Genomic DNA, 27166 nt, shown 5'->3' with positions numbered 1-27166 from the left:
CGCTCTCTTAGTATGTATATATGTTTGTATGTGTGTGTGTGTGTGTGTATGTGTGTATATATATATATATATATATATATATATATATATATATATATATATATATATATAAAATATGTTTGTGTGTGCGCGCATTTATACACACGTGTATATGTTTTGTGTGTATGTATTATGTAAGCCTTACTGGTTAGAATCCATTTTTATGAACCAGAGGAGAAACATCATCATTAACCCCCCTTTTTCCCATTTTCTGCATGAGTTTGGGGTATCATATTGACTGTCACCATCGCTCTTGATTTCAGTGCTACACTCTTGCCTTCTTTGATACTCATGCCTGACTGTCACATGTCTTCCCTCAAACAATATCCACCTCTTTGCTGGACACCCTTGTTTCCTCTAATCATCTTCCTGTCTGCCTCAGATCTTCTTCACCAGATTGTATTTTGCTTTTCTGCACATGCCTGAACCACTGTAATCTGTTCTCTTTGATCTTTGCTGCAATTGGAGCTACTTTGGCTTTTGCTCTTATGTTCTCATTTCTTCTTCTGTTCCACAGTGTGCATCCTAGCACCCATCTCAGCCACTTCATTTCCATCACCTCTAGCTTCCTTATCTGCTCTGCCTTTACTGCCCAGGTTTCTATACCATACAGTAGTACTGGTTGCACCACTGTTTTGTACACCCTACTTTTCAGCTTCTTTGGCATTCTTCTGTCATACATAACACATGACACTCTGCCAGTTGGCTGCAGCCCCTCTGATTCTAGCTTTGACCTCTTCTTTCAGACTTCCCTTCTCAACCACCCTTCCCAGACACTTGAAGCTGTTAACCTCTTCCACTATCTTCCCTTCTGTCTCAATTCTTAGCTTCTTCCGATTTCTCCAGTTTGCTGCCATTACCACTGCCTTATCTGTACTTAGTTTCATCCCAATGTGCCTTCAGTTTTTGTATTCCATTCTCCTGTCCTTTGATGAAGTTCTTGTTCAGAGACTGCCTGTAATGTCAGATCATCTGCATATAGCAACATTGTTGAGCTGTCCCCTCTTAACTGTTTGCTAATGTAGTCCATCACCAGTATGAACAGTAGTGGGCTTGGAGGTGAATCCTCGTGCACACCCACTCCCATTGGGAGCTCCTCTGTTAGCTTGAATGCTGTTCATACTTGAGTCATTGGCTCCTTGTATATAGCCTGCACTAATTCTCCCAATGTGTCTGTGACATTGAACCACTGCAGTACTGCCCAAATCAGCTTTCTTGAGACATTGTCATATGTTTTCTCCAAGTCTAGGAATGCCCAAATGGACTCTTTCCTTGTCTCTAGCTTATTCTTAGCCATCTGCCTCACTGCAAACATTGGATCACTTGTGCTGCATCCTGATCTGAAACCAAACTGCTCATCTTTCATCTTACTTTCTACTGCTCTGTGTAATCCATTTATCAGTTACCCTCACCAGAACTTTTCATGCAGTGTGACTGGTGTTTGATACTTCTGTACTGCCCACAGTTGTGGATGTCCCCTTTGTTCACGTACACTGGGACGAGTATGCTTATTCTTCAGTCTTTCTCTCCACACTGCTATGAGTACGCTCAGTAACCATTTCTTCACTATCTCAACCAGCATCTTTATCATGCCTGCGGTCATCTCATCTGAGCCTGCCTTCTTCCCTCACTTCATTTTCCCCAGTGCTGTTCTTACTTCTTCTAGTGTGGGCTCTTCTTCTTCTCTCATAGTAGGCTGTGTCTGGGGCAGTACAACTTCTGTGAGGTGTTCTTTATTCAGAAGCTGCTGGATGTACTCCTTCAGTCTGCCTTTGATGTCCTGTGGATAGGTGAGCAGGTTGTTGCTAGCATCCCTTATGAAGGGTATCTGGTTATATTCTTTATCTTTCTGTCTTTGCTTTGCAACCTGATATAGTTTCTTTGTGCCACCTACTGAGTCACTTTCCAGAAGATTACCGGTAGAGTGCCTCCAATGCTTTGTTCTTTGCTATTGCAACTCCATTCTTTGCTTCTTTGTTAACCATCCCGTTTTCCTTCCAAGTGTGGTCTGTGTTTTCTGTCTCCCACTTTTTTGTCCACTCCTTCTTTCTTTTGATGATTTCCTGGACTTCTGCATTCCACCACCAGCTTTCCTTATGTACCTTATTTCCGTACCTGTCTCAGTCACATATCTGTTCTGTAGTCCTCACACATGCTGTTTTGAGTTGCTGCCATTTTTCTTTTTAAGATGCACCTAATTTCCCCTCTTCATGGGGAGTTGGAACCCAGAGTAATTCCTTAAACTGTTGTACTTTCTCTCCAGTCCGCTTCCAGTTCTTCAGTCTGATCTCTGTTGACCTCAGAGCAACCAGCAGTTTATGCTGTTGGCGAAATGTTTCACTGGGGATGACTTTGCAATCACTGACTATACCCCAGTGCCCTTTCCTTACTAGGAGGAAGTCGTCTTGAGTTGCATGTTGCCTACCCTTGTATATGATCTTGAGACTGTCGCTTTTTCTGAACCATGTGTTGGCTTTTTCATTTGCCAGACAGAAGTTTACAATGGCCTGTCCTTTATTCCTGTTGCCCCACCCTTGTGGACCCAGGCAGTCCTCGTATCCTGGTCTGTCTGTCCTGATATGTGTATTCAAGTCATTCATTGTCCACACCAATTCATGTTGCCCTGTTTTATCTATTTTATCTAGTATATTCACCCCAACTCTGGTCCCATTGTTCATAAAACCATTACTTTCAACCCTAAAATAAACCAGTCACCTAATACATCTCAGTCAAAAACAGAATCCAAACTCACCTTACTAAATATGAACATAATAAGTATGTGCAATAAAATCCATTTCATACATACTTATCTTGCCACATACACTCCTGATGTAGTCATAGTTACTGAAACCTGGTTAGAAAAAGAAATGAAGGATAATGAGACCCCCCCCCAGGATATAAAATACTCCAGCATGACCGACAAAACAAGCACGCGGGTGGTGTAGCAATCATCTATAAAAATTCCCTAACCGTTACCTTACTTCCACAGGAAATACAGCTGTAACAATATGGAACTACTGACAACACTCCTAAAAATCAACAATAGGAAAACTATATGTTTAACAGCAATTTATATACCACCAGGGAATAACGATACTGCTGAAAGCATCCAATATTGGCAACCCCAACTAATTAACCATAAAACTATAATACTTGGAGACTTAAATAGACTGGCAACTCAAATTCCACTACCCCCACTGAATCCATAAACTTGTCCAACTTCAGACAATTAGTAACTACACCTACTAGAATCAGTAAAACTTCAGGGAGACACTCAACATTAGATTGGATTCTTAGAAACAAACCAGACAAACTGAAAAAGTAGGCTGCCTCTCAGATAACATAAGTGACCACATGCCAACATATGTTATTAGAACTCGCCATAACCAAGATAAACATATTATTTATAGACAAATACAAAGTACAACCAATTTCAACAAAGATATTTTCAATAAAACACTAAAAAATATAACTGGAATGTCCTTAGAACAATGCTGCTAGCTACTGCTGTAGAACACTTTCATAATGTATTCTTACAGCCATTAAATAATCTAGCACCAGTATGTAGTAAGAATAAAGTCCAACCCTGCAGCATGGCTGACAAAAGAAATAAAAAAAATCATGATACAAAATTGATAAAGCCTGGACAAACTGGTATAAAAATAGAACTCAAAATGCCCTTCAGCAATTAAACATCTTAGAAATCTTGCAGAAACTCCATATCAAACAGGATAAGCAAACATACTATACCAACCTAAAAGACAAATGTAAAAACAACCCAAAACTTTTTGGACATCACTAAATAAACTACTCCACCCTGGCAAGATCACTAGTCCCTCTCCAAAAACAGACAATACTACAGACTATATCCCCATTCCCCACCCAGTTTAATTCCTACTTTATACAATCAATATTATCTCTCTTAGACACTAACACATTTGTCCCCCTCTCTCTACCCCTATCCAATCAAAACCACCTACAGCCCTTCAGTTTTAGTCCAGTACCTACCTCACTTGCAAGGAAGTTGTTCCTTAAACTAAAAACTACTTCTGTTGCTATTGATCAACTACCATCAGGCTACTTAAAAATGGCTGCATACGTCATAGCCTTTCCTGTGTCCATACTAATTAATAGGACCATAGTAGAAAGATATGTCCCATCACTGTGGAAGAAATCCTACATCACTACACAGTGCACAAAGGTGGCACATCTACAGAGTTTAATAACTACAGACTAATAGCGATTTTCTCCCCCTCTCCAAAACATTAGCGAAATGTATCTATTTGCAGCTATGTATCCATTTGCAGCTAATGCAATACCTAACCTCAAGTAACCTGCTGTCAGAAACACAACATGGCTTTAGGCCCCAGCACAGCACCACTACTGCTCTACTACATTTTACTAATATAATAAACGGACATAGAAATGATGGTCTGCTTGTGTCCACCATGTTCTTAAACTTGTCAAAGGCATTTGATACTGTCTCGTACCAGCAACTGTTCGACTCTCCTCAAAAGGATGTTCATAAGACTCCTTGTGGTGGTTCCTTACTTGCGTCTCTGGAAAGCAACAAGCCATTAAATGGCAAAAAAACTACTTATTCTTTTAACCAGTTACTACAGGTGTCTCTTAGGGCTCTATCCTGGGTACTTTACTATTTAATATATTTATTAATGACCTCCACTCATCATGCTGATAACATTATGTGTGGCCTCAAAAATAAATAAACTCCAAGACATTATCCAAAAATCTTTCTCCTCTTTAGAAACCTGGCTCAAAGAATCAAACCTCCTACTCAACCTCATGAAAACTAACTTAATGCTTTTCACCTCAGAAAGTTGTCAAAATCAATCTTTTACTATAAAGTCAGAAAATATTACTGCCATTGAAACTGTAACTCTCGGTAAACTTCTAAACATCATAATAGACAACAGTCTCAAGTATGACCAGCATATATTGCACACCATTAAATCTACACACCAGAAACTAGGCTCCGTTTATGGGATCAGTAGATTCCTTACAGCTACTGCAAGAAAAACTGTAGCCACGACCCTCTTACTCCAGCCTGTCTTGTACACTATTCCTATCCTAACAAACATAAACAATACTCTAGGAAAGAAACTTGACTCCTGCTACAATAAAATAGCTAAATTTGATAACAGTCTCCCTCATAGGACCCACCATTGCCATAGCTTAAAGCAATTAAACTAGCTTGAACCGCACAACTGTCTAACTTATTCACAGCTGACTACAACACACAAACTCATACATCATGCAGAAGAATGCCCTGCACTACAAAACTTATTACTACCCTACTGTCCAGTAAGGGACCTCCATTCTAGTAACCAATTCTTATTACTCACAAATAAGTGAAATAATGTTGCAGGAGACTCGCTGTACTCCCAATGCATTACTAAACTATGGAATAGTATCCCTGTGCAAATAAAATTCTCCAACAAACTCAGTAGTTTTAAACCACTGCTTGAACAACAACATAACCAATTCTGGTCCTGTACATGTTCATCACAGGATTAAAACTTTTTCACTTTACAATGCCATCCAAATACACTCCTTAAACATAATATTCTCAACCTCTTACTGAAATGACAAACAATTTAAGGTCCTGCAGCAGATGTATGAATGCAGCTCTTCCCTGTTTTCCTCACTATCACAACCCTTTTGTGGGGCATAAGCTGAGATTACGACTACGGCCCTGTTATTACACTGCAGTCTGACTGCCATAAGTCTGTAACTAATTCTGATGACATCCTTTCTCTGCTTTTTGAAGCCTCTGTCTCATCACAGCTCCCGCACATGTCATCCTCCTGAGTAGTACACTCTGGATTCCAAGCCAAGTGACTTTGCTGCACTAACCTTCAATCTTGTTTCTTGGATACATAGGATGTCCAGCCTCCTCTGTACCATCATGTCATCCACTTCCAAGCTCCATCCTGTCATCCACTTCCAAGCTCCATCCTGTCATCCACTTCCAAGCTCCATCCTGTCATCCACCTCTAAGCTCCATCCTGTCAGATAATCTACAAGTGTAGAAATTCTTAGTTCATATTTGGTAGATTGATTGACTTTACATCTAGCTTTTTCACCCCTCCCAGCATTAGCATGGGTTCCTGGTATAGGACAGGTCCTCAGCCTATTTATTACTAGCAAATACTCATGCCCATTTGGCGACATCAGTCAACATGACTAGATCATCTAGTGCCATATTTTACACCATTGAGTGGCTTGCCCTATCACAGTGCACCATATGTGATCAGTGTTCTGTCTTGAGTATACTGCCCACCACAGTAGATGCCCAACGTTGTTGGTGTATACAACTGTTCCTCCTATAGGGCACTATGTAGAGTCTGTGCTGCTTGTCATAGCTCCTTCCCCTATAGGGCACTATGTAGAGTCTGTGCTGCTTCTCATAGCTCCATCCCCTATAGGGCACTATGTAGAGTCTGTGCTGCTTGTCATAGCTCCATCCCTTATAGGGCACTATGTAGAGTCTGTGCTGCTTGTCATAGCTCCATCCCCTATAGGGCACTATGTAGAGTCTGTGCTGCTTCTCATAGCTCCATCCCCTATAGGGCACTATGTTGAGTATGTGCTGCTTCTCATACCTCCATCCCCTATAGGGCACTATGTAGAGTGTGTGCTGCTTCTCATAGCTCCATTCATTGGTGAGTTTGAGATGGAAATACTCAGCATGTTTTTTCAGAGGTGGGAGGAACCCCACAGAGATGCAGGAAGAACATACAAACTCCAAACAGGCATTGGCCAGAGGTCAGGATCAAACCTTGTGCCTTGTGCATGGGAGGTGAAGACTTTAACCATTATGCCTACTGGTCTGCCAACAGTATAATAATGTAACTACTTCTAAGTAAAGCAATGATATTTATTGATTAGTCACTTAATCAAGTGCAGTGCTTTGGTATTCAGTAAACATAAGGAAATGAAACCTGTCCTGAACAGGGCAAAGTGGCCCATCCCTGGGTATTCATACATATACACATGTGACAGCACACTTACTTGCTCACTTATTCATGCTTATACTGAATTCAGAGCTGTGAGCAATTTTGAGTAAAACCAGTTCAATTATGGCACATCATTGGAATGTGTTAGAAAAGTAGACCACACAGCAAAATTTCACATGGGCACCGACATCTGCTTAGAAAATACCCCATCAGCAAACTGAAATGAAGAATCCAGTACTGAAAGACAGGGTGCCAACCACTGTTAGGCTACACAGTACACATGGTTAGCAAAAGTGGAGCAGTTATATACATGTAGAAACAGTGAAATATATACACTATTTTTGATATCTGAGTAATATGTCAATATATATATATATATATATATATATATGTGTGTGTGTGTGTGTGTGTGTATTTAAAGAATAGTAATGATCATATGAAAATGGAAAAAAGGGACTGGTTATTGGGTATTCTACATTAATGCATTCATAATATGAATAAATTTAATTATGTTAATGCATGATATACTTTACTATAAAGTTTGTGATTTATAAATATTAGATAGAATCATATATAACAGATATACAAACACATACGTAAATATGACCTACCACTGCATAAGAATTTTGCTGCTCAGTGGATTATTCAACATGGCTTCCATAATAACTTTAGAACCATAACTATCATATATCAGGTAACACTTGTGCATCTAAATTGTGAAAAAGGCCTGTATACCATTTTTTTGTTTTTTGTATTGACCTGTAAAGAGCCTTTGAGGAAGGAGATCACACTAAATATTGTAATTTTTGGACAATGTGAGGTTTGTGGACTCGGTTCTAGCTTGTTTTGGGGCATTTTAAATTATCAGTGGGCAAACCTTATCCATCACAAGAACATTCACAGCTGGTATCCCTCAGAGTTTCATGCTATAGGCCTTCTTACTCTTGCTATTTATAAACGTGTTTCCTCAGGATTGATCAAAATTAAACTGCACATTGTATGCTGATGATGATGTCTTACTGCAGACAAACAACTCACAAAGTCAATTACACACACAAATCAGACATAATTTTGAATGTGTCTGGAAATGGATGGTGTAACTAATGGCAGTCATCTGCAAAACTCTGTAATGTTGTTTGGCACAACTCAGAGATCGACAGTCACCATTAGGAACAATTACCCCCTCAAGCAGATAAACAAAATACCTGGGTATCTGGCTAAATGATCTAGACTTTACTTATAATACAAGTACAGCATGATTAGACTCAAACCTCAGTTTCCTCTTGACGTGTAAAACCTGCTGTCCCACTGATGTAAATGTGCTATTATTTAAACTTGAATATACACTCTCTATTATTGGTCTGAATTCATCAGGTACAGAAGAATCTTGCAAACAAATGTCAGTTAGATTTGCAGTGTATAACTTATCCATCAAACTTAAATATCGATAGGTTTCCCTTGCCAAAGCAAACTGGTTACCAGTAAGATCCTGGAGCTACTTTGTTACTCAACAGTTTATTACATAAACAGAGGTACTGCCCCCCCAGTGGCAAATAAACTGGCATATAGAAACTTCTTACATTCCAAGGTCAAATTATCAAGACACCATACTTCTAAAAAGCACTCTTCAAAACTATTCCAGCAACTTGGAACAAGCTACCTCAGAACATCAAGAACTCCAAAGGTATTGTAGAATTAAAAAGAAAATGGCTAACTGGAATTGTACATCAGGAATACAAGTGTAATTGTTTCCAAGACAAAGGCTGTCTTGTAGGCTTTCCTGATAGGGCTCATTATCCTACATCATATGTGTGATACCATGCAAAACTGTTGCACTTATTTTAAAAAGAACCTTTGTAATTCATGTAAGTATGAATGTGTATGCAGTATTAATGAAATCTGTTAATCACTGACCTCTTTATAACCCTCTGTCACTTTGCAATTGTTCATACTTCATGAAGGTATCTCTCTTGATTGTTCACAAAATATTGTCACAACATATTCTGTTACATTTTATGTACATGACATTTTTTTCAAAATTATGCCTGTGCATTTTACACTTGTATTGCATGTGTGTGAAGTTCATCAGTTGTGCCTGCCACATGGCTTGGAACATGACTGTCAGTGGACTAGCAGATTAACCAATGTAACAAATAAATCTGTCAGTGCAAAAATACATACTTGCAGATGGTACTGTTATAGTTGAAATCAAAATTATGACGACAGACAACTAAGTCAGATACAACTAAAGTAGTTATCTAAATGTCAGTAGTCCAACACAATGTAACAGGTGAACAGAGCGTAGTAAGGAGAGACTGATATTGTAGAACCGAAGCTGCATGTGCACTTGGTATTGTTAGGGACACAGAATTTTTCAAGTCTGTTAAACACCATTCATAATTGCCTTAGTGCACTGCTCAAGGAGAATAATTCATTTAATTCAACTGATCAGATTATTTTCCGCTGCAAAATAATTTGACTGCTCAGTGGATTATTCTAGGCTGCTTTGGTGTGTGTGCGTGTGTGTGTGTGTGTGTGTGTGTGTGTGTGTGTGTGTGTGTGTGTGTGTGTGTATGTGCGTCTGTCTGTGTGTGTTGGGGGTGGGAACTTATTTGTCGGATAAATACTGTAAAGTTTAGGTTTAACTTTAGACTTATTTTGCTCCCCCCCCACTCCCCTGACTGCTGACCATCAAGCCCTCTGTTGGTTAACTGGTACATTCATAACCCATCATAGGGGTGACAGAGGCTGTCACTGAGACAGCCATCAGGGGTGTTTTGGGGTTTTTCTATTTGCCAACCTAACTCCGCTGTGCATGCTGAGTAACACAGTTAGGATTCAGCATGCAGTGAGCATCAGAGAAGGTGTGTCACCAGCTTCAGTGAGTAACAAAAGCCCTGCTTTCTCTTTAATCATGCTGTCCCTTGGGTTCTCTGTTCTTCATTGGAAATTCAACCATAGGACCATGCTGCTTGGGCATGTACTACCACACCTTCCTCCTGAGGAAAGGTAAGCAAACAGAGCCACACTGCCCCTCCCCCACAAGCTCCAGCATGCGTCCAAGCTGCTAATCAAATTCAAGTCACCTGGGTTTGTAGTCAGGGCTTTATCACTAAAAATGAAAAAAAAGAAATGTAGGCTTGTGTATGTGTTCTTATTATTGGCATCTTCCATTGCTTTAACTGTCTTAAGTCATGGAAATCTCTCTCACTCTTGCTGTCTCTCTGTTTTTATCTCACAACTTGTCTCCTTCAGTCAGCGTTGAGTGAATGCCTTTGGCCTTCTCTCAGAAATGGCTTCTCATGTTTAGATCTGTGTTTAACTGTGTCCTCCTGCAGACAAATAGCTGTGTGTTTTATTGCACAAGAGGACCACAAAAAGGCAGTATAGAATATCTTTACAAAGTGTCTTAAGGTCTTGGAAGCTTCAGGGATTGGAACAGGAACCCTGTACTTGACATTACTTTCCGGAAAGGCAATTAAAAGTAGTTGACTCTGCAAATGTCATCAGGAACCAAGTAGTTGACTCTGCAAATGTCATCAGGAACAGTGTTTCACATTACTTCCCCTCTATGAAACATGCAAATAGTGTGTGTTTATTAAAATAATCATAGACTGCAAGAAGACTGCACAGTCCTACTTCAGTACTCACAAACAGTGGTGTACATGGCAGAGGTTGTGTGCTGTTCGTAACATCTGCACCAGAAGCAACACTGGTGTATGGTCTGGACCACAGAATTGCCAGTGATCCATTTCTTTTGTTTAGTGTTTCTTTCTCATTGTTCAATACACAGTGCAGTTACAGAAACATGATGATAAACTGTGTAGCTGATAGATTTTATATAGAATATCCTGGATGCAGGCAATATCTGGGAGTGTATTAAATATGTGGAGCTCAAAGCACTAAGAGGACAGTTGTTTCCTTAAAGGCCAGTTATCTCAGCCGTCTTTCTGTAGTTTGTGTATTTTGCAGATGAGGACAGTATAGCTATTTACAAAGTGAGAGATTGTTTTTTTTGTGGCAAAGTGATCCTGTGCTTAGCAGCGGTGATACCATTTGTCCAGAATGTGCATGGTTTGTCTTGGTTCTTGCTGGTGTTCTGATTTCCTTTCCCGTTTCACATATATAAATAGGTGAAGTGATAATTCTGAAACTACTTGTAAGTGTGTGTGTATGTTTGCATCCGTGCATGTGTTCGTGTGTCTGTGTGTGCACGTCTTGCAGTAGGCTGGCATCCTTTTCAGAATTGCTTGCTTTGATTCCCTGTGGCCACAAAATAAATATGGGCATTGAAAATGTATGTATTGTTGTATGTATGGCCTAATTGCAGTGGGTGTTTCACTGCCTCTTGTGATAAAGCATCCTGTTTATATGAGAATCCTCTTTAATCAAGTCAGTTATGTTGATAGAGGTCATGTGGATTTAAAGCACCAGACTTGGTTAGAAACCTTTCTCTGCCATTACATTTCCTCTTGTGTTCAGTTTTGCTGTACTGAGGATCATCTGAGTACTGCTTACTTTTGTATCAACAGTCTAAGGAGCAGTTTGTGGTTTCCCTTGTGTAAATTAAAGATAAGACCATGATTAAGCATGCATTTGTTTCAGAAACTGTAGCCATGGGAACTGTCTTAAACAAATCCTACCATGTTTTGCTGTGTTTCTGTGACAGACACAAAGCTGACAGCTCCTAGTTATGAGCCACAGTAACATGACTGCTCATTTCACTGCTGACTTCCCAGTATCCTCTTCACTTTCTTGCTGCAAAAAAAAAATTAGGTTGGATGGACATAAGAAATAGAATCTTGAGCCACTTGTTGCTTTTCAGTCATGCTGATCTGTATAATAAATAATACTTAATGAAAAGCATGCATTAAGGCACTCTAAAATATCCTCTAAAGGAGACAGATATTCTTGTTACGTGCTGCTTTCCTTTTAGAATAATATTGTGTGTCAGACCACATATCACACCTGTTGGATTTCATTCAGGAAAGCAGATAAATAATTTTCCGTAAGGTTGTCCTTATTTCTAGACTGTACAGTTAGACAGCATTGCTTATTTTCCATTTCAAATTACCTTTACAGTGCAGGACTGACAACTAAATTCCTTTTTCTAGTACTTTCTAGGGACTATGTCTGGTATTTTATTCATAGTTTCATTATTTCCATGCAGTACAGATATCTGTTTCATGTACGTACATGTTATCTGCCATATAGTTTTGAACTACAAGTATCCTTTATTCAGGATCTAATTCTTTTACATGTTGTATATGCCTGTTCTATGCTTTGTACACATCATCTGTTAATGTAATGCTGCAAAGCATTCTATATATGTACATCTTTTCCTCGCTCTCATGTGGCTATGGATATGTATTGCCATTTCATTTCTGGAGCTTCTCTTCCTGAATTCATGAGGAATGGGCTGTATTAAGTAGGGTTTACCCAGTCAACAAAATATAAAAGAGTGAATGAATGAATGACTTGTATTTTGCAGTATCAGGCCTGCCCAAGGGCAGATTAAGTATGTTGATCCTTATAAACCCTGTAAAGGAAGTCTGATTACCAAGTTGAGTATTTTATCAGAAATATTTTCTCATGGTTATTGCTGGCACTCATCCATCTGAACCCTGGTTGTCTGTAGGTCCATGATAAGCTGGATCTGTGTTTTATTCATTGACGATAAAACTTTTTTGTTCTTGTAAATGTACTGATGTCCTTCAAGGATGCATCTGCAGTCATAACATATGGGTTGTCCTGCCTCAGGCAGCCCTTCGGTCGGCTGGATTCCAAAGTCTGGGTCTGGCCTCGGCTGATGTCGCACTTCACCCGACGTCATAGCTCCTGGGGTATAAAGGCATCAGCCAACGCCATTTTCCTCCGTCTTTCTTGCCGCACGGTGCCTGAAGCAGAAGCTGTTCGCAAGTGCCGGTCGGTCAGATCCAGAGATTTCAGCTACCGAAGACTTCTAAAAAAGCTAAGTACCCCGTTGGGGACTCTTTCTTGCCTCAGCCGATGTCAAAGTAAATAATTGTTTAACTTGTGGGAAACAAATACCTCATAAGGATTTCCACTCTTACTGCCTTCCTTGCTTAGGCCCAGACCACGACGTATCAGCTTGTTTAGCCTGTGCTTCCTTCAACCGACGGACACTTAGACGTCGGTCGGAGTTTGCTGAAGAGTTTTTTGGCTCCGCTTTTGCATATAAAATGCCGTCAGAGACTCCGACTACACATTTAGCTAAAAAACGCAAGGAAAAGGACCAACACTCGCGGCCCGCGGTTTTGGCTGAAACCACGGTTAGGCCTACCGCGAGTGTCTCGGTTTCGGCTGAAACAGAGACCTCGGTATTCCCTTCGGCCGAAAGCATGCCTCCGACAACCGAGGCCACACAGGCCCTGGCTGAGTCGGCTACAGAAATTCCTACTGAAGAAGCAGGCACACTAGATTTGTCCGACACCATTCCGTTGGACATCTCTACTCCTGCACGTGGGGCAGCTAGACCCCCTGCTTCTATGTCTATCAAGGCCTTCTCCAGGGCTAAAGCAGCTAAACTTTCCAAGGCCTTACCTACAAAAGCTCCCTCTCACAGACCTACCTCAAGTTCTCAGATTCTCAGCCTTGCTGAGGACCTTATTTCTCTGATCAGGGGATCCCAACCTCACCCAGACAGGGCATCACAACCCCCTCCTGAAAAGAGGCCTAGGTCTGAACCCCCTGAACCTCTCTCCTCTGACTATTCCTTGGATGGTTCAGATTTATCTGACCATCAGGAAGGACCATACTCACCTTATGAGGATTCTGATGCAGAAGACTCCATTCCTTCTGCCTCCCTTCCAGAAGAATTTTCATTTGGGGAAACTCTACACTCAATGAGGGAACACTTCCAATGGCAGGGTCAGGATTTTTCTGATTCTAGGAAAAGGCTAAGGACTTTTTTACACTTACCACAGCATAGGCCTTTGGCCATACCACCTGTACTATCAGTTGTTGATGATGCATACAATGATGCCAGTACTGCCCCTGATTCTCTTCCCCCGGCCCCTGCCAAACCTGACAGATACTACAGGGTCCCGGATTCTCACTTCCACTTGTATAAGGCCCATGCTGCAGACCCAGAAACCATTTCTCAGGGCCCTAAAGGTGTTGCAGCTGCCTCTGCCAAACCCCCTACCCTCTGAAAGAGAATCAAGAGCATTAGAGAGATGGGGTAAAAAGGTTTATACATCTGCTACTCTTTCTGCCAGGGCTTTAAACTGTTAATTTCACATGATATAGTACCAGGAATTTTTGTTAGATCAGCTGAATAAAAAGCTGTCCTCTCCTGAACCTTTAGACCGTAAGTCCCTTCAGGATTTGGTACACAACTCTCAGCAGGTCAGTAATCATTTCTTAAAATGTGGCTATGATGCACTGGAGGCTTCATTTAGATCAGCTATGACTGGAGCAGTGATTCGAAGGCATGCCTGGCTAAAAGAACAATCCTTGCCAGACCATGTTAAGTCTAAACTCCTAGATGCCCCTATGGAGAAACAAAGTTTATTTGGCTCCCCTGCACAGGAGGTTCTAAAGAAAGTGGAAGAAAAAGCAAAATCTGTCCAAACAGTCAAGGATTTTCTGCAGGTCCAACCTCCGAGGTTCAGCAGAAATTGGCCTTCAAAGAATTGGTCCTTTCCAGACACCTCCAGAGCACAGAGAGGCAGAAATAGACGCCCAAGAGGCAGAGGTCAATCAAGGGGTGCCTACAGGGGTCGTCAGTGGCAACCTGCCATACAGAGAAGTGCCACCACAGCTGCGACTGCAACCACTTCCACAGGACAGACACAATGACTTGGCTCTGATTCCGCCTACCAGGGAACAACTGGAAGCACCCTTGGGCGGAAAGCTAGCTTTATTTTCAAAAAAACTGGCATTGCATTACAGGAGACAAATGGACTTTGCAAACAATAGACAAAGGCTACAGGTTTCACTTCCACACTCTACCAAAAAAGAGAGGAATGCCAAACCTTCCACCAAGCCAGAAATCAGAGGCTCTAAAACAAATAATCAGCTTACTAAGGATGAGAGCAATAGAAAAGGTACCACCTATGGAACAAGGCCAAGGATTTTACTCCAGACTATTCCTTGTACCAAGAAAAGAAAATCAATGGAGGCCTATTCTCGACTTGTCCGCACTGAACACATATCTCATTGTTCCAAAATTCAAGATGCTGACCCTACAGCAACTTCTTCCCATGTTGGGCAAGGAGTCTTGGCTGGTGACTCTAGATCTCAAGGAGGCATACCTGCACGTCCCTATACGACCAGATTGCAGAAGACACCTCAGATTTCTTGCAGGATCAGAGCATTATCAATTCTCAGCATTGCCATTTGGCTTATCAACTGCGCCCAGAGTATTCACGAAATGCCTGGCATCAGTAATTGCACATTGCAGGCTTCAGGGAATTCAAATCTACCCATACCTGGACAACTGCCTAATACAAGCGGACAACAAGACAAAAATAATAAAGGATTTGGCCTATGTCATACAACTGCTGCAAGCCTTGGGATACACAGTCAACATACAAAAGTCAAGACTAGTGCCATCCCAAAGGATAACTTTTTTTGGGTGCAGAACTGGACAGAATAAATCAGATGGCTTTTCTCACAGAAGAAAAACAAAAGCAACTACCAGTCTACTTCATAGCATTAACAAGACAAACTCAGCTTACTGCAAGGAAAGTCCTGCAGGCCCTGGGTTACATGGCATCCTGCATAATCTTGATCCCGCATGCCAGGCTGCATATGAGAAAATTACAATGGTACCTAAGGAATGTATGGTCTCAACACAGACACAGTCTAGAAGCCCTGATACCAATCATTCCATGCCTGAAAAAAGAATTCATGTGGTGGGCTCAGGCCTGCCAGATCAACAGAGGATTGCCTTTCCACAAACCACATCCAAGGCAGACCATCACCACGGACGCCTCAGACCTAGGCTGGGGGGCACACATGGAAGACAAGTGTATCCAAGGCCTATGGTCCCAAGACCAGCTGAATCTACACATAAATCTAAAGGAGATTCTGGCAGTGAAGCATGTAATTGAGGCATTCAAATCATTCCTCCAGCAAGGACACCTGCTGATAAGGACGGACAATACCACAGTCATGTGGTACATCAACAAACAGGGAGGCACACATTCGTACCCTCTATGCCGGATGGCAATGGACCTGTGGAACTTAGGCCTGAATCTCAACATCCAACTGCAGGCCAGATTCGTACCAGGAAAAGAGAATTCACTAGCAGACAGCTTAAGCAGAACTACCACGGATGCTCACGAATGGATGCTGCATCCAGACATCTTCAAGACCATAACAAAGAAATGGGGAATGCCAGAGATAGACCTGTTCGCCTCCCCACTCAACCACCAACTGAAGAAATTCTGCTCAAGGGTATACCACCCACAAGCCTGGTGGGTGGACTCCCTTTCTTTCAGCTGGAAGGCCCTGACAGTATATGCCTTTCCACCTCTCCCATTGATGTACAAAGTTCTACTGAAGATCAGAGAGGAACAGCCAAAGGTAATTCTGATAGCTCCAGACTGGCCAAGGCAGCATTGGTACCCGCTACTGAGAAGCATGTCTCGGACGAACTCATGGCCTCTACCTCTATGTCCTTTACTTCTAACGCAGAACAACTACAAGACCCTACAACCAAACTTAAAAACCCTGCAGCTAACGGCTTGGAAAATTGCATAAAACAAAACCAACCTGTTTTATCTCAGAGGGTTAAGGACATTATCCTGGAGGCTCGCAGACCCTCCACAAGGAAAACATATTCAGCCAAATGGAAGAGATTCCTCATTTGAAGTGCAGCAAAGGGAACAAATGTCACACTGGCAAACCTAGCACACATCCTAGAATACTTAGCAGAACTGTTCCACAATGGCCTGTCCTATTCTTCCATTAAGATTCATGCATCAGCAATTTCAGCAGAGTACAACATGGATCCTCCTGTCTTCTCTCATCCTCTCCTCAGACAATTTTTGAGAGGGATCAGAAATGTAAAACCTCCAAGGAAACCATCTCTGCCTGCATGGGATCTCAATTTTGTGCTAGAAAAATTAACACTTCCCCCTTTTGAACCAGCAGCAACAGCAGACTTACAGTTCTTATCTTGGAAAACTGCCTTCCTGCTAGCAATCACTTCAGCAAGAAGGGTATCCGAGTTACAGGCATTAATGGCAGTGCAGCCTTTCCTTATCTTTCACCAAGATAGAGTGTCTCTGAGAACCAATCCTACTTTTATGCCAAAGGTGGTATCCAGGGTATCCTTGAACCAAGCTATTTATTTACCTACATTCTTCCCTAACCCACAGAACAGGGGAAAAACTACTACACACCTTGGATGTACACAGACAACTGCGCTACTATCTGGACAGAACTAAGGCCAGCAGAAAAACTGACCAGCTTCTGGTAGCATATGCAACAGGAGTGCAAGGAAAAGCAATTTCAAAACAGACAATCTCAAAATGGATAGGAAATTGCATTTGATTCTGCTACTCATTTCATGGAAAGACAACTCCTGAAAATATCAGGCCTCACTCCACAAGAGCTACAGCCACCACTACAGCTTTCCTACGAGGAGTGGCTACCAAGGACATTTTAGAAGCTGCTGCATTACAGTCTTCCTTTATACTCCAGATTCCGAGCAGGTTTTGCAACTGCAGTTTTACAAGGGATCTTAACTACACCATCATTATCTTATTGCCTCCTTCCCCAGTTTGGCTATGGTATTCTACCCATATGTTATGACTGCAGATGCATCCTTGAAGGACATAGTACAGTTTTGTACCTACCATAAATGTAGATGTCCGATAGGTATGCATCTGCAGTCAGGATTACCCACCCTCCTTCCCCTCTGTGGTATTCCTAGGGTACTTACCCCTCTCTTAGCTAGCTGGGGGAATCTATTATGGTGTATTTGTTAGTATGTATATATGTATATATACTTTTTGATTTCTACTGTTTGGAATTTTCTACTTTTATACAAATTTAGCCTTCCTAGAGGGCACCTGGCATCTGGGGCAAGAAACACTGAGGAAAATGGCGTCGGCTGATGCCTTTATACTCCAGGAGCTATGACGTCGGGTGAAGTGTGACATCAGCCGAGGCCAGACCCAGACTTTGGAATCCGGCCGACCGAAGGGCTGCCTGAGGCAGGACAACCCATATGTTATGACTGCAGATGCATACCTATCGGACATCTACATTTATGGTAGGTACAAAACTGTACTTTTCTTCATGTCATAGAGTCATAGGAAATGCAAAGCAATGAAGTCACATGACCAGTACCATGTCAGTACCCCAATACATGCTGTATCCGTTTCTCATGAAGGGCAAAGCAGATTAGCCCTGGAGTAAATTTATGGGTACCCATCTTGATGGATGCGAGTGTCACTTTGTACAACTTTACAGGCAAAGTTTGTCCCAGATTTGTCTTTCCAGTGCATTTTTATGTGCTATTTTTGTTTATGTTGTTACTTGAACCTTAAATAATTACACTTTGGAATATTAGTCATGGATCACTGTAAGATAAGCTTGGGATATTTATTTATTTAATGCAATAAATAGATGGACCTGTGATGATGTTGCCAACTCTCTGACTTTACTTCCCAGATTGCACAATAGTACACTGAAACTGTATCACATGACCAACTACAACCTTGTTTTCTTGGTATTTGTACAGGTGCTAATCTCTTAAAGACATAGTACCATAAGTTATATCCCCCTTTACAGAAAGAATAATGTGTTAATATTTCTGAGGTATGTTTTGGAGATAATATATTTATTTATTTATTTATTTATTGTTTGTTTATTCATTTATTGCATTTGTTAACCAGGAAAGTCCACTGGGCCAGAAATTAGCCCATTTTCAGTGGAGGCCTGGGGAAAAAAGCTCCACAAAATTACATAAAAAGATAAATATTAATAGAATTCAAAAAATGTCACAAAATTAAGTATAAAGAACGTGTTGAATTGGGTCCCCTTCACATGGTCGACATTTCAGAATGTCGAAGACCATATGGCCGAGACCATATGATCGACATTCGAAATTTTGACCATGCGGAACTGGTATCTGCAAACAGTGCGGAATGGAAAGATTTCCATCTTCTGCACTATAGTGCGATCTCGGAGTTGGTATATTTAAGTTCTTAGGGGTGGAGGTGGGCATAGCCCCCCCCTGGTTGCAGCGTGAAGGTAAGATTTTGTTGTGATTTTTTATTTTATTTTTTTATTTTTATGTGGTCGACATTTTGAATGTCGATCATATGGTCTCAGCCATATGGTTTTCTACATTCTGAAATGTCGGCCATATCAAATAGACCCTTTGAATCATATAGCAGAGAAAACTCAGATGTACTAATACATTGAATGAAACTAATAAAAAATATATTGAGCAAGTTATAATTGTGAAAAAAATAGAAGTAATAAATGGCAATATATTCACATAGCACATGATGAAAAATAAAACTGCAAGGTTTGTACAATGCATTCAAGTAGCGTTTGATGTAATATGTCTGCTAGGCTAAATGCCACGGGGAGTTGAGTGCAATGTAAGAAACAGTGGGAGATTTGAAGGGCTAGGGAGGGTAAGGACGGTATAAGGTGACAGGAACTAGTGAGTAGTTCGAGTGAAATGAAAGGAAATGATAATGAGCGGAGTAACACTGGGGAGAGGTAGTCAAGAGTTGGGGTTCATAGGTAGGTATTAGGCTATCAGCCCAAGGGCCTACATAAGCCTAGCCAGCAAGGTTCCCTGGCTTATGCCACCCAGGAAAGTTATTTTCCTGTGCCACTATTGAGCAGAGACACAGAAGTGATCCTCGGGGTGTATTTGCTATTTCCCATCCACTGTATGTTGAGGTGAAGGAGCATAGTTAAACTGCATTGTCATTTATATGTTAATCTAGATTTAATATGTTAACATGTTTTTTTCATGAAGTATTTGCATTATTGACATCAAAGAAAAACATTTTTAGTATTTTAGGAACAATTTCACATTAGTGAATCATTCCAGTCCTATTTGTTTAATTGGAGCGAAGGTCCAGTCAGTCCTGACAAATGCTGCAGCTGTTTGAAAGGATGAAAATGAATTCAATGACCTCTGCTCAAACACCGTGGTATTCCTGAATGCCCGACAGTTACCTTAGGTAGCTCCCAACTGCAGCAGTCCATTTGTCAACTCACAGTTATTAAGAGACTGTCTGTAATAATTTGCTGCTGTCAAGTTATATATCTGTTTTGCTGCTACACTGATAATTAAATGAGACATTTAAACTGATGTGCAATGTAGAGTGATAATGTAACTGATGCTGATGTTTTCATTCTAAAAAGCATAGTCATAACCTGTACAAATGCACTGAATGATACTTTGATATTGACCTAATTGCCCAAATTATTTGGTTGTCAAGAGGTGCGATCCTCAGAGACTAAGATAAAGTATATACATAACAACATGTATGTCATACACGACCAGAGTACAGAGAGCAGCACTGCACACACAGCAGTTTGTTACTGGCATGCACGTCAGAATCCAGTACAAAAATTGACAAATATAGTTGTGCACTAGCTGTTTTTTTCTGATATGCCTGTCATTATTACACTGTTGTATACACAGTGTTACTTTCCTGCCTGCTAGTTTAAGGTGTAGTAGGGCAATATATTTATAGTGGCAGTAGTGGCGTGGTGATCAGAGGTACATCTTGTAGAGCCTGCACCACAGGCATAGAGGGATAAGGCCCTAGTTGCAGCTCAGATGACCCCAGTTAGACTAGCAGGCCAGGGACTTGATGGCACTGGCCGGGAGGATATAGATGCCCATCCTGAGGGGATGGGAACTACAGTGGATCATGTGTAGCTCATACAGTGGTTCCAATGACAAGTCCTTAGCAGGAGCACACATGCACAGACACTAGGTATGTAGATAGCCCTTGATGTCACTGCTCATACCATCACCAAGGGAAGGGGGTTGGCTCATAAATGAAATATGCCGTCATCAGTGAGAACACAAAGCAACCTAATGGCTACCTAGATGATAGCCTCTTAGTGGCTTGATGGTTAGCAGACACGTGGACAGAAATGATAGAAAAAATTTACATTTTGTGGCAATCTGCCTGTCCTTTGAGCATGTTTTGTTTGTCATACAGTTGTGCTGTATACTAATGAATTGTGCATTTCACCAAACTTATAATCTTTAACTCAAGTTTTTTTTTTTTTTTTTTATTTAGTGACCACTACCCTGACTGAATTACGGTATTACTGAAATATATTTAATGTGACAGCATGTTGTACTATTTTGATCTTTAATTACTGTTGCTGTAGCTGGTGTGTGTGTGTGTGTGTGTGTGTGTGTGTGTGTGTGTGTGTGTGTGTGTGTGTGTGTGTGTGTGTGTGTGTGTGTGTGTGTGTGCCTAACATTTTTAGAAATCAGTAAAGTATTAAAGTTTGCCATTTTTTTAATATCAGTAAAGCATTAAAAGAATGGAGTGTTTTAGTAGCAAAAAGTAACCTGAGCAGAAATGATTTTGTATGGCCATTTAATTTTGATGTAAGAGGACACCTACATTACCATGCAAGCTGCATCCCTTGTTGTTTTTTTCTGGTCACTGCTCCACTCATGTAATAAAGTAAAGAAGAATATTCCTCAAAAAAAAAAAAAAAACGTGTTTAAAATTAAAGGGGGTGTTTGGGTCTGATGCATATTTGTCTTATCCCACCTTTTTAGTCACCATCATCACAACATAAACCCCCTTTTTCCCTTTTTTTTATGGGGGTCTAGGTATTGTACACACATCTCATAGCCACTCTGTTACTGTCCTCAGCAGTCATGTCTGACTGCCGCATGTCTTGTCTCACATAATCCATCAATCTTCTCTTGGCTTCTTCATGTTTCTCCCAAATCTTCTTGGGAGCATATTGATATATTGACACCTTCCTTCACAAAGTCAAAAACTTTGAAAATATTTCACCGAAAGCACTTTTGCTAAAACTCTGTGTAAATCTTTTTTTTTGCAGGGGTTAACCCCCCAACACCCTTCATGTGGTGGGACACCCCTCTGAACTTAAATATGCTCACTCCGAGGTCGCACAACAGTGAAGAAAAGGGAATTCTCTACTGTCAGCTAAAGTGCTTTTAGCAAAACGTCTTAAACAGCTGTCACTGAAACTGCCTAAAATCTACTGACAGGCTCCTATGTTTTACTAAATTGTGTGGTGCAGATGGATGCATTTTTCCCTCCATACACAGCAGGCAGATTACTTAATTATCAAAAACATTCGAAGATAATTTTCTGATCCCTGCATCTGCTGTTGCTTACCTCTTTCACTTTAGTTGGGAGTAGTCACATTCAAACCTCCAGACATCAAGCTATCCAGCAGAGGAGACTTGAATGGATCTACTACAAGTGTAGTTTTTTGTTTTTAATACAAGCAAGAGCCAGGTCATATTATGCTTTGAAAGTCACAACCAATATCACTGAAAGTAAAATAAAATGGCAGTTATATCAGAAATTTAAGAACAATAGAAGTACGAGATGACTGTGGAGTTACTGTTAGTGAACTAGCAATGGAGGTTTACACCGACTGAAGCTGATAAGGAATTATATCAAGTAATGATGAAACAAGAACATGAATGAATGTGCTGAAATCTTTAGTTGTTTAATCCTGCAGATATTTTTAAATAAAAAAAAAAAAGAACTGGAAGAACTAACCACAGCTGACACTTGGTCCTGAATAGTTCGTTATCGGACTTCAACCACAGATTATGCATTTTGTTCTGGTAGGAAAAGTCATCACACCAAGGTAGATTGTAGGCTCAAGTCACATTTTTATTGAATTGGCGTCTGTGGACTGAATTGCTAAAATCTGGATCTCTGATGGCATGAAATGTGATCAGTTTTCAGCAGTGCATTTCAGGATATTAATTAATGAATTAGTAGCAGATCTAGAGAAAATATTAAATGACAGGCAGAGCTAAATAACTTCAGCAAAACTATAGCAAGTCATACAGTGTCATCCAGATAAAATATCACAAAGGCCCCAATACAGATCCTTGAGGAACTCCAAAGAACAGAGTAGCTTTTCAGAGGCAGGCATCATGAGCTGTATAGTGAAATGTTATAGAGATAAGAACAGAGCAAAATCTACATCTCTCTCACCCTGAGGAGACCTAATGTTGCCATAACCGACGTCAAGGGATACTCTTAGCAGTGTTGAGCTGTCGATCACTCATGAGCAGGAATGGACAGTATTTGTTTTAGCAGCCATGACTGATACTGTAGCTGATGAAATGAATGCACCAAGTAGCTTAACTGTAACACAGAGCTTCTACACAATTCAGAAGTTAGAACTATGAAAGATTTTGTTTGGTCCTCAACTTTGAGTTGAGGAGGTTACTATTCTAGGGACAGCCTAGGGTACCAAATGACCTAGCTATGGTTCTGGTTTTGGTCTTACAAAATAGAGTCTATTTCAATGGAAATACATACAAGGGTAAGTAATATATCTCACATTAGGCAGAAGAGAATTGATGGGATTTTGAGTCAAATGATGAGCACTCTAAACCAACCCTTTAACATTCTTGTTGATTGGTTTCTCTATAATATCAGTATACAGTGCATTTACCATTGCCTCTGTGGCCTAGGCTATGGCTACAAAAGAGCCTTTGAGGAGCTGAGGTCATTTACCAGGTTTATGAACAAACAAGTAGTATAGACTGGTAAAAGAAAATGTTGCTTGTAGACCTTGAGTGGTGTGAATATAGCTTCTGGAGATGATTGGGTTGAACAGTGGTTCATTCATTCATTTCCCAATGCCTTAGTTAGGCAGTAATCGGACAAATAACACTATGTTTGAATGGGTGAATGGAAGGATTAACTTGGATCTGCTGTGCCCATATCATGCCTTTGAATAGAAATGGAACATGCTGCTACCACTGGAGGTCATGCTGGAACAGAATTGTCATAATCTGAGCAACAGTTTAGAATTTGAAGGCGGTGGGATTGGCAGTTTTAAGTTTACAGTGTTTAGATAAGCAGCATTTTGCTAAGAACAGATCATCCAATATTTGGTCGTCTTTCTTGACAATCACATCTGCATGATCAGAAAGTATTAGCTGCTGATCCAGGTGAAAACAATGTTACTTTACCTTACCCTGTACTTTAGCAATGGTACAATTAGTCTTGGAGGCACTTTGTAGAGAAAACCTGCTTACTGTTCATTTTTGAGAACTCTCTGTGAGTAGCCTTGATTTTCTAACCAGAGTGTAAAATTTCCTTATGGCTAGCCAAGATTGTAGTTTATACAGTACCATTTGAAAGCAGGCATTCAGTGACTGGATACTGGACATACACAACCTGCATCTTCATGCTCATCTGTACAAAGAAAGCATTAATGTTTCCTAGCATATGATATATGACTTCTGTAATGTTGGTTAATTATAAAACTGAATAGACTGAATTGTACAAATTACTCAAAAACTTGCTCCTTGTACAATCCTGCCTAAGTATGTTATATTGATCAGTCATAACTTAATTAAAAATATATATAAGAAATATGTTACGTGGAATCCCTTTAATAATTGTAATAAGGCTTACCAGGAGTATTATTTGCTTGTAGGCATCACATTTTAGATGAGACAAAGTGGTCATAGGTAGCTTCAGTAATCTTAGTGTGTAGAGACATCAGAGTTTATCTGATATCTGAAAACTATCCAGTGTCGGTTTATGATTTGTTGTGCAACTGCTTAGCACTGTATCACCATAATCAGACTATAAGACAAAGACCTGTCTAAAGCAAAATCTGAGTTCTGTTTATGACAGAAACTTTGTCCCAGAAGCAGCAGATGAGAACTTCTACTTATTGACAAAAGTTGACGTCATCAGTTTGAATGTTGGACAAAACCATTTGAAGAAAATGTTTGTTTATTTGTAAAGTTGTTGGCTCTTCGAAGAAACTCCAGTCAGAAAGTGCACGTCTGACGCTTGACATCTTGTTGAATTTGTCACTCTTGTTTCGTTGTTTTTTTTTTTTGACTTGTATAATGTTGACTAATTATAAAACCGAATAGAATGAATTATATAAATTACTCAAAAACCTGGTCCCTCTACAGTGCTACCTTGGTATGTTATACTGATAATTCAGAGACTCAATGAAGAATATGTGAAAAAAAACACTTGTTAAAAGTTATGTGGAATCCCTTTTAACAGTTGTAGTAAGGCTTACAAGTATTGTTTGTTTTGTTTGCCGGCATCAAACTTTGGGGTGAGAGAGTGAGCTTTAGTAATCTTTGTCTGTGGAGAATAGCAAAAAGAGTCTGACTGTGACTAAACTGCTGTCCTTGAAAGAATATTTGCCTGGCTTCTGCAGTTAGTATTTCAGCTAACCTTGACAGGTATAACAGAGTGCAGAAAATGGGGTCTATATTAAAAGCGCAAAAGTCCTAGTCACTGAATACTAAAACACGACACACATTCCGCGAACCACTAATACACCGAATGCCCTAAACTGCGAAATTCAAAAACTCAAGCCATAATAGTTGTCCCACCCCACCGCCCGCTACATACTACCTACCCAAACAAACTAAATAAACCACATACATACACTAACCAAAACCCTACTTCTAACCCTAAACTAAACCCTACTTCTAACCCTACACTAAACCGTACTTCTTAACTGTACAGTAAGTCTTGCATATACCACCATGTATGCACTTACCTTAACCCGCACCCTAACCCTAAGGTCCGTAACTATCACACAATTGCCTTAAGGAGCTATACCACAGAAGGGCCAACCATGACGATTCGAGGTTTCGGATTTTGCGCTTCAGGACGATCGATGTTTTAGCGGTTCGATGAAGACGTGTCGGCGTTTACGTATTTGGGTAAGTACACCTTCGAGCTTCTAATATAGACCCCAGAAAATACTACTTTCTTACCTCAAATAAACAAACAGATAGCTAGCTGAATACATACATGCATAAAAACAAACACATAGCTTCAAAGGGATCTTGTCCACTAGTCTTCTGTAGTTAAATACAGTTAACCTAACTAGCTGTGGAGCAGTCAATGGCTGTGTTATATGCAGTAACCTTTCTTTTTCTGTGAAAACAAATTCTGGCAAGAGTTGATTCTACCTTTTATACAGTGATTCTCCAAATGGTGATTTGAAGAACTGGTGTAATGAAGATCAGGGAATAAAAGCTTCCTGACTTTACATATTCTTCTTGTGTTGATTGTTAAATGTTGCAGGCAAGTGTCAGTGTACCAGACTAGGAGAAATTAGAACAGCTGTTTGTGTCTTGTGGGCATTGAATGTAATCATTACATTTTTTTCTCTAATTGTAGGTTGGTTTGCGTCAGTTGGACATGTCTCTGCTGTGTCAGCTCTGGTCTCTTTATGAGTCCATCCAAGAATATAAAGGCATGTTTCAAGATATGTCATCGTCCATGCACTCGGAATGCTCCTATGCTGCAGAAAATGGCTTTTCCGATGAGGAAGACATGGATTTTGAACCAGATAGTATCAGTTCTGATGTCAGGAAGGATGATTCTCCACTAAACCGACTTAGTGTCCCACAACCTCAGAACTCTCGAGATCAGTGGATCCAAGATTCTTTTCATATCGCTATTTAAAAACATATAAATCTATATAATTATTATTATTATTATTTTTTGTTATAAATTTCTATTCCTTCAGTTTTTAATATAAGCATACTAAGGTTTAATAATGTATATACTATGAGTAGTACCAGTATAGCAAAAAAGGAATGACATGGTAAATGGTGTTTCTGTTTGCCGAAATAAAAGGAGCGTACCCAGTGGTCACAGGCCACAGGAAAAGTTATGACATTTTTGTCTTTCTCAAATGTTGAAAGATGTTTTGATGGTAAAATACTTTTCTCATTTTTAGGTACAATTCCTTATACAGTAGACTACCTCTTATCCGGGCTATCTTTAACCAGTCTCCTCTTCAACCGGCCATCAAATTTTTGCCGTAGCCTAGGAATGGACAACTGAGAATAACAACACTAATAATGACAGATATTTGGGTTTTAGACTTCCTATTCCTTAGAAAATGCATACTAACACAAATCCTGTCATTCTAGCTGATGTATA

General features: G+C 40.3%; 1 protein-coding gene across 1 annotated transcript in view; it reads left to right on the top strand.

Annotated features, from left to right (window-relative positions):
- Positions 1-26894, top strand: part of FAM89B (family with sequence similarity 89 member B) — a 65379-nt gene extending 38485 nt beyond the window's left edge. The window contains exon 2 of the mRNA XM_044075740.1: positions 26396-26894. Coding sequence (XP_043931675.1) covers positions 26396-26683 — 288 coding nt within the window. The 3' untranslated portion in view covers positions 26684-26894. The remainder of the gene's footprint in view (positions 1-26395) is intronic.
- The last annotated feature ends 272 nt before the right edge of the window (positions 26895-27166 follow it).

This window comes from Protopterus annectens, chromosome 6.part1 (genome assembly GCF_019279795.1).
Source record: "Protopterus annectens isolate FY-2018-M chromosome 6.part1, PAN1.0, whole genome shotgun sequence".
In the NCBI taxonomy this organism is placed as follows: Eukaryota; Metazoa; Chordata; order Ceratodontiformes; family Protopteridae; genus Protopterus; species Protopterus annectens.
The sequence above is the reverse complement of the archived record's forward strand: the minus strand, read 5'-3'. Positions and strand labels throughout refer to the sequence as shown.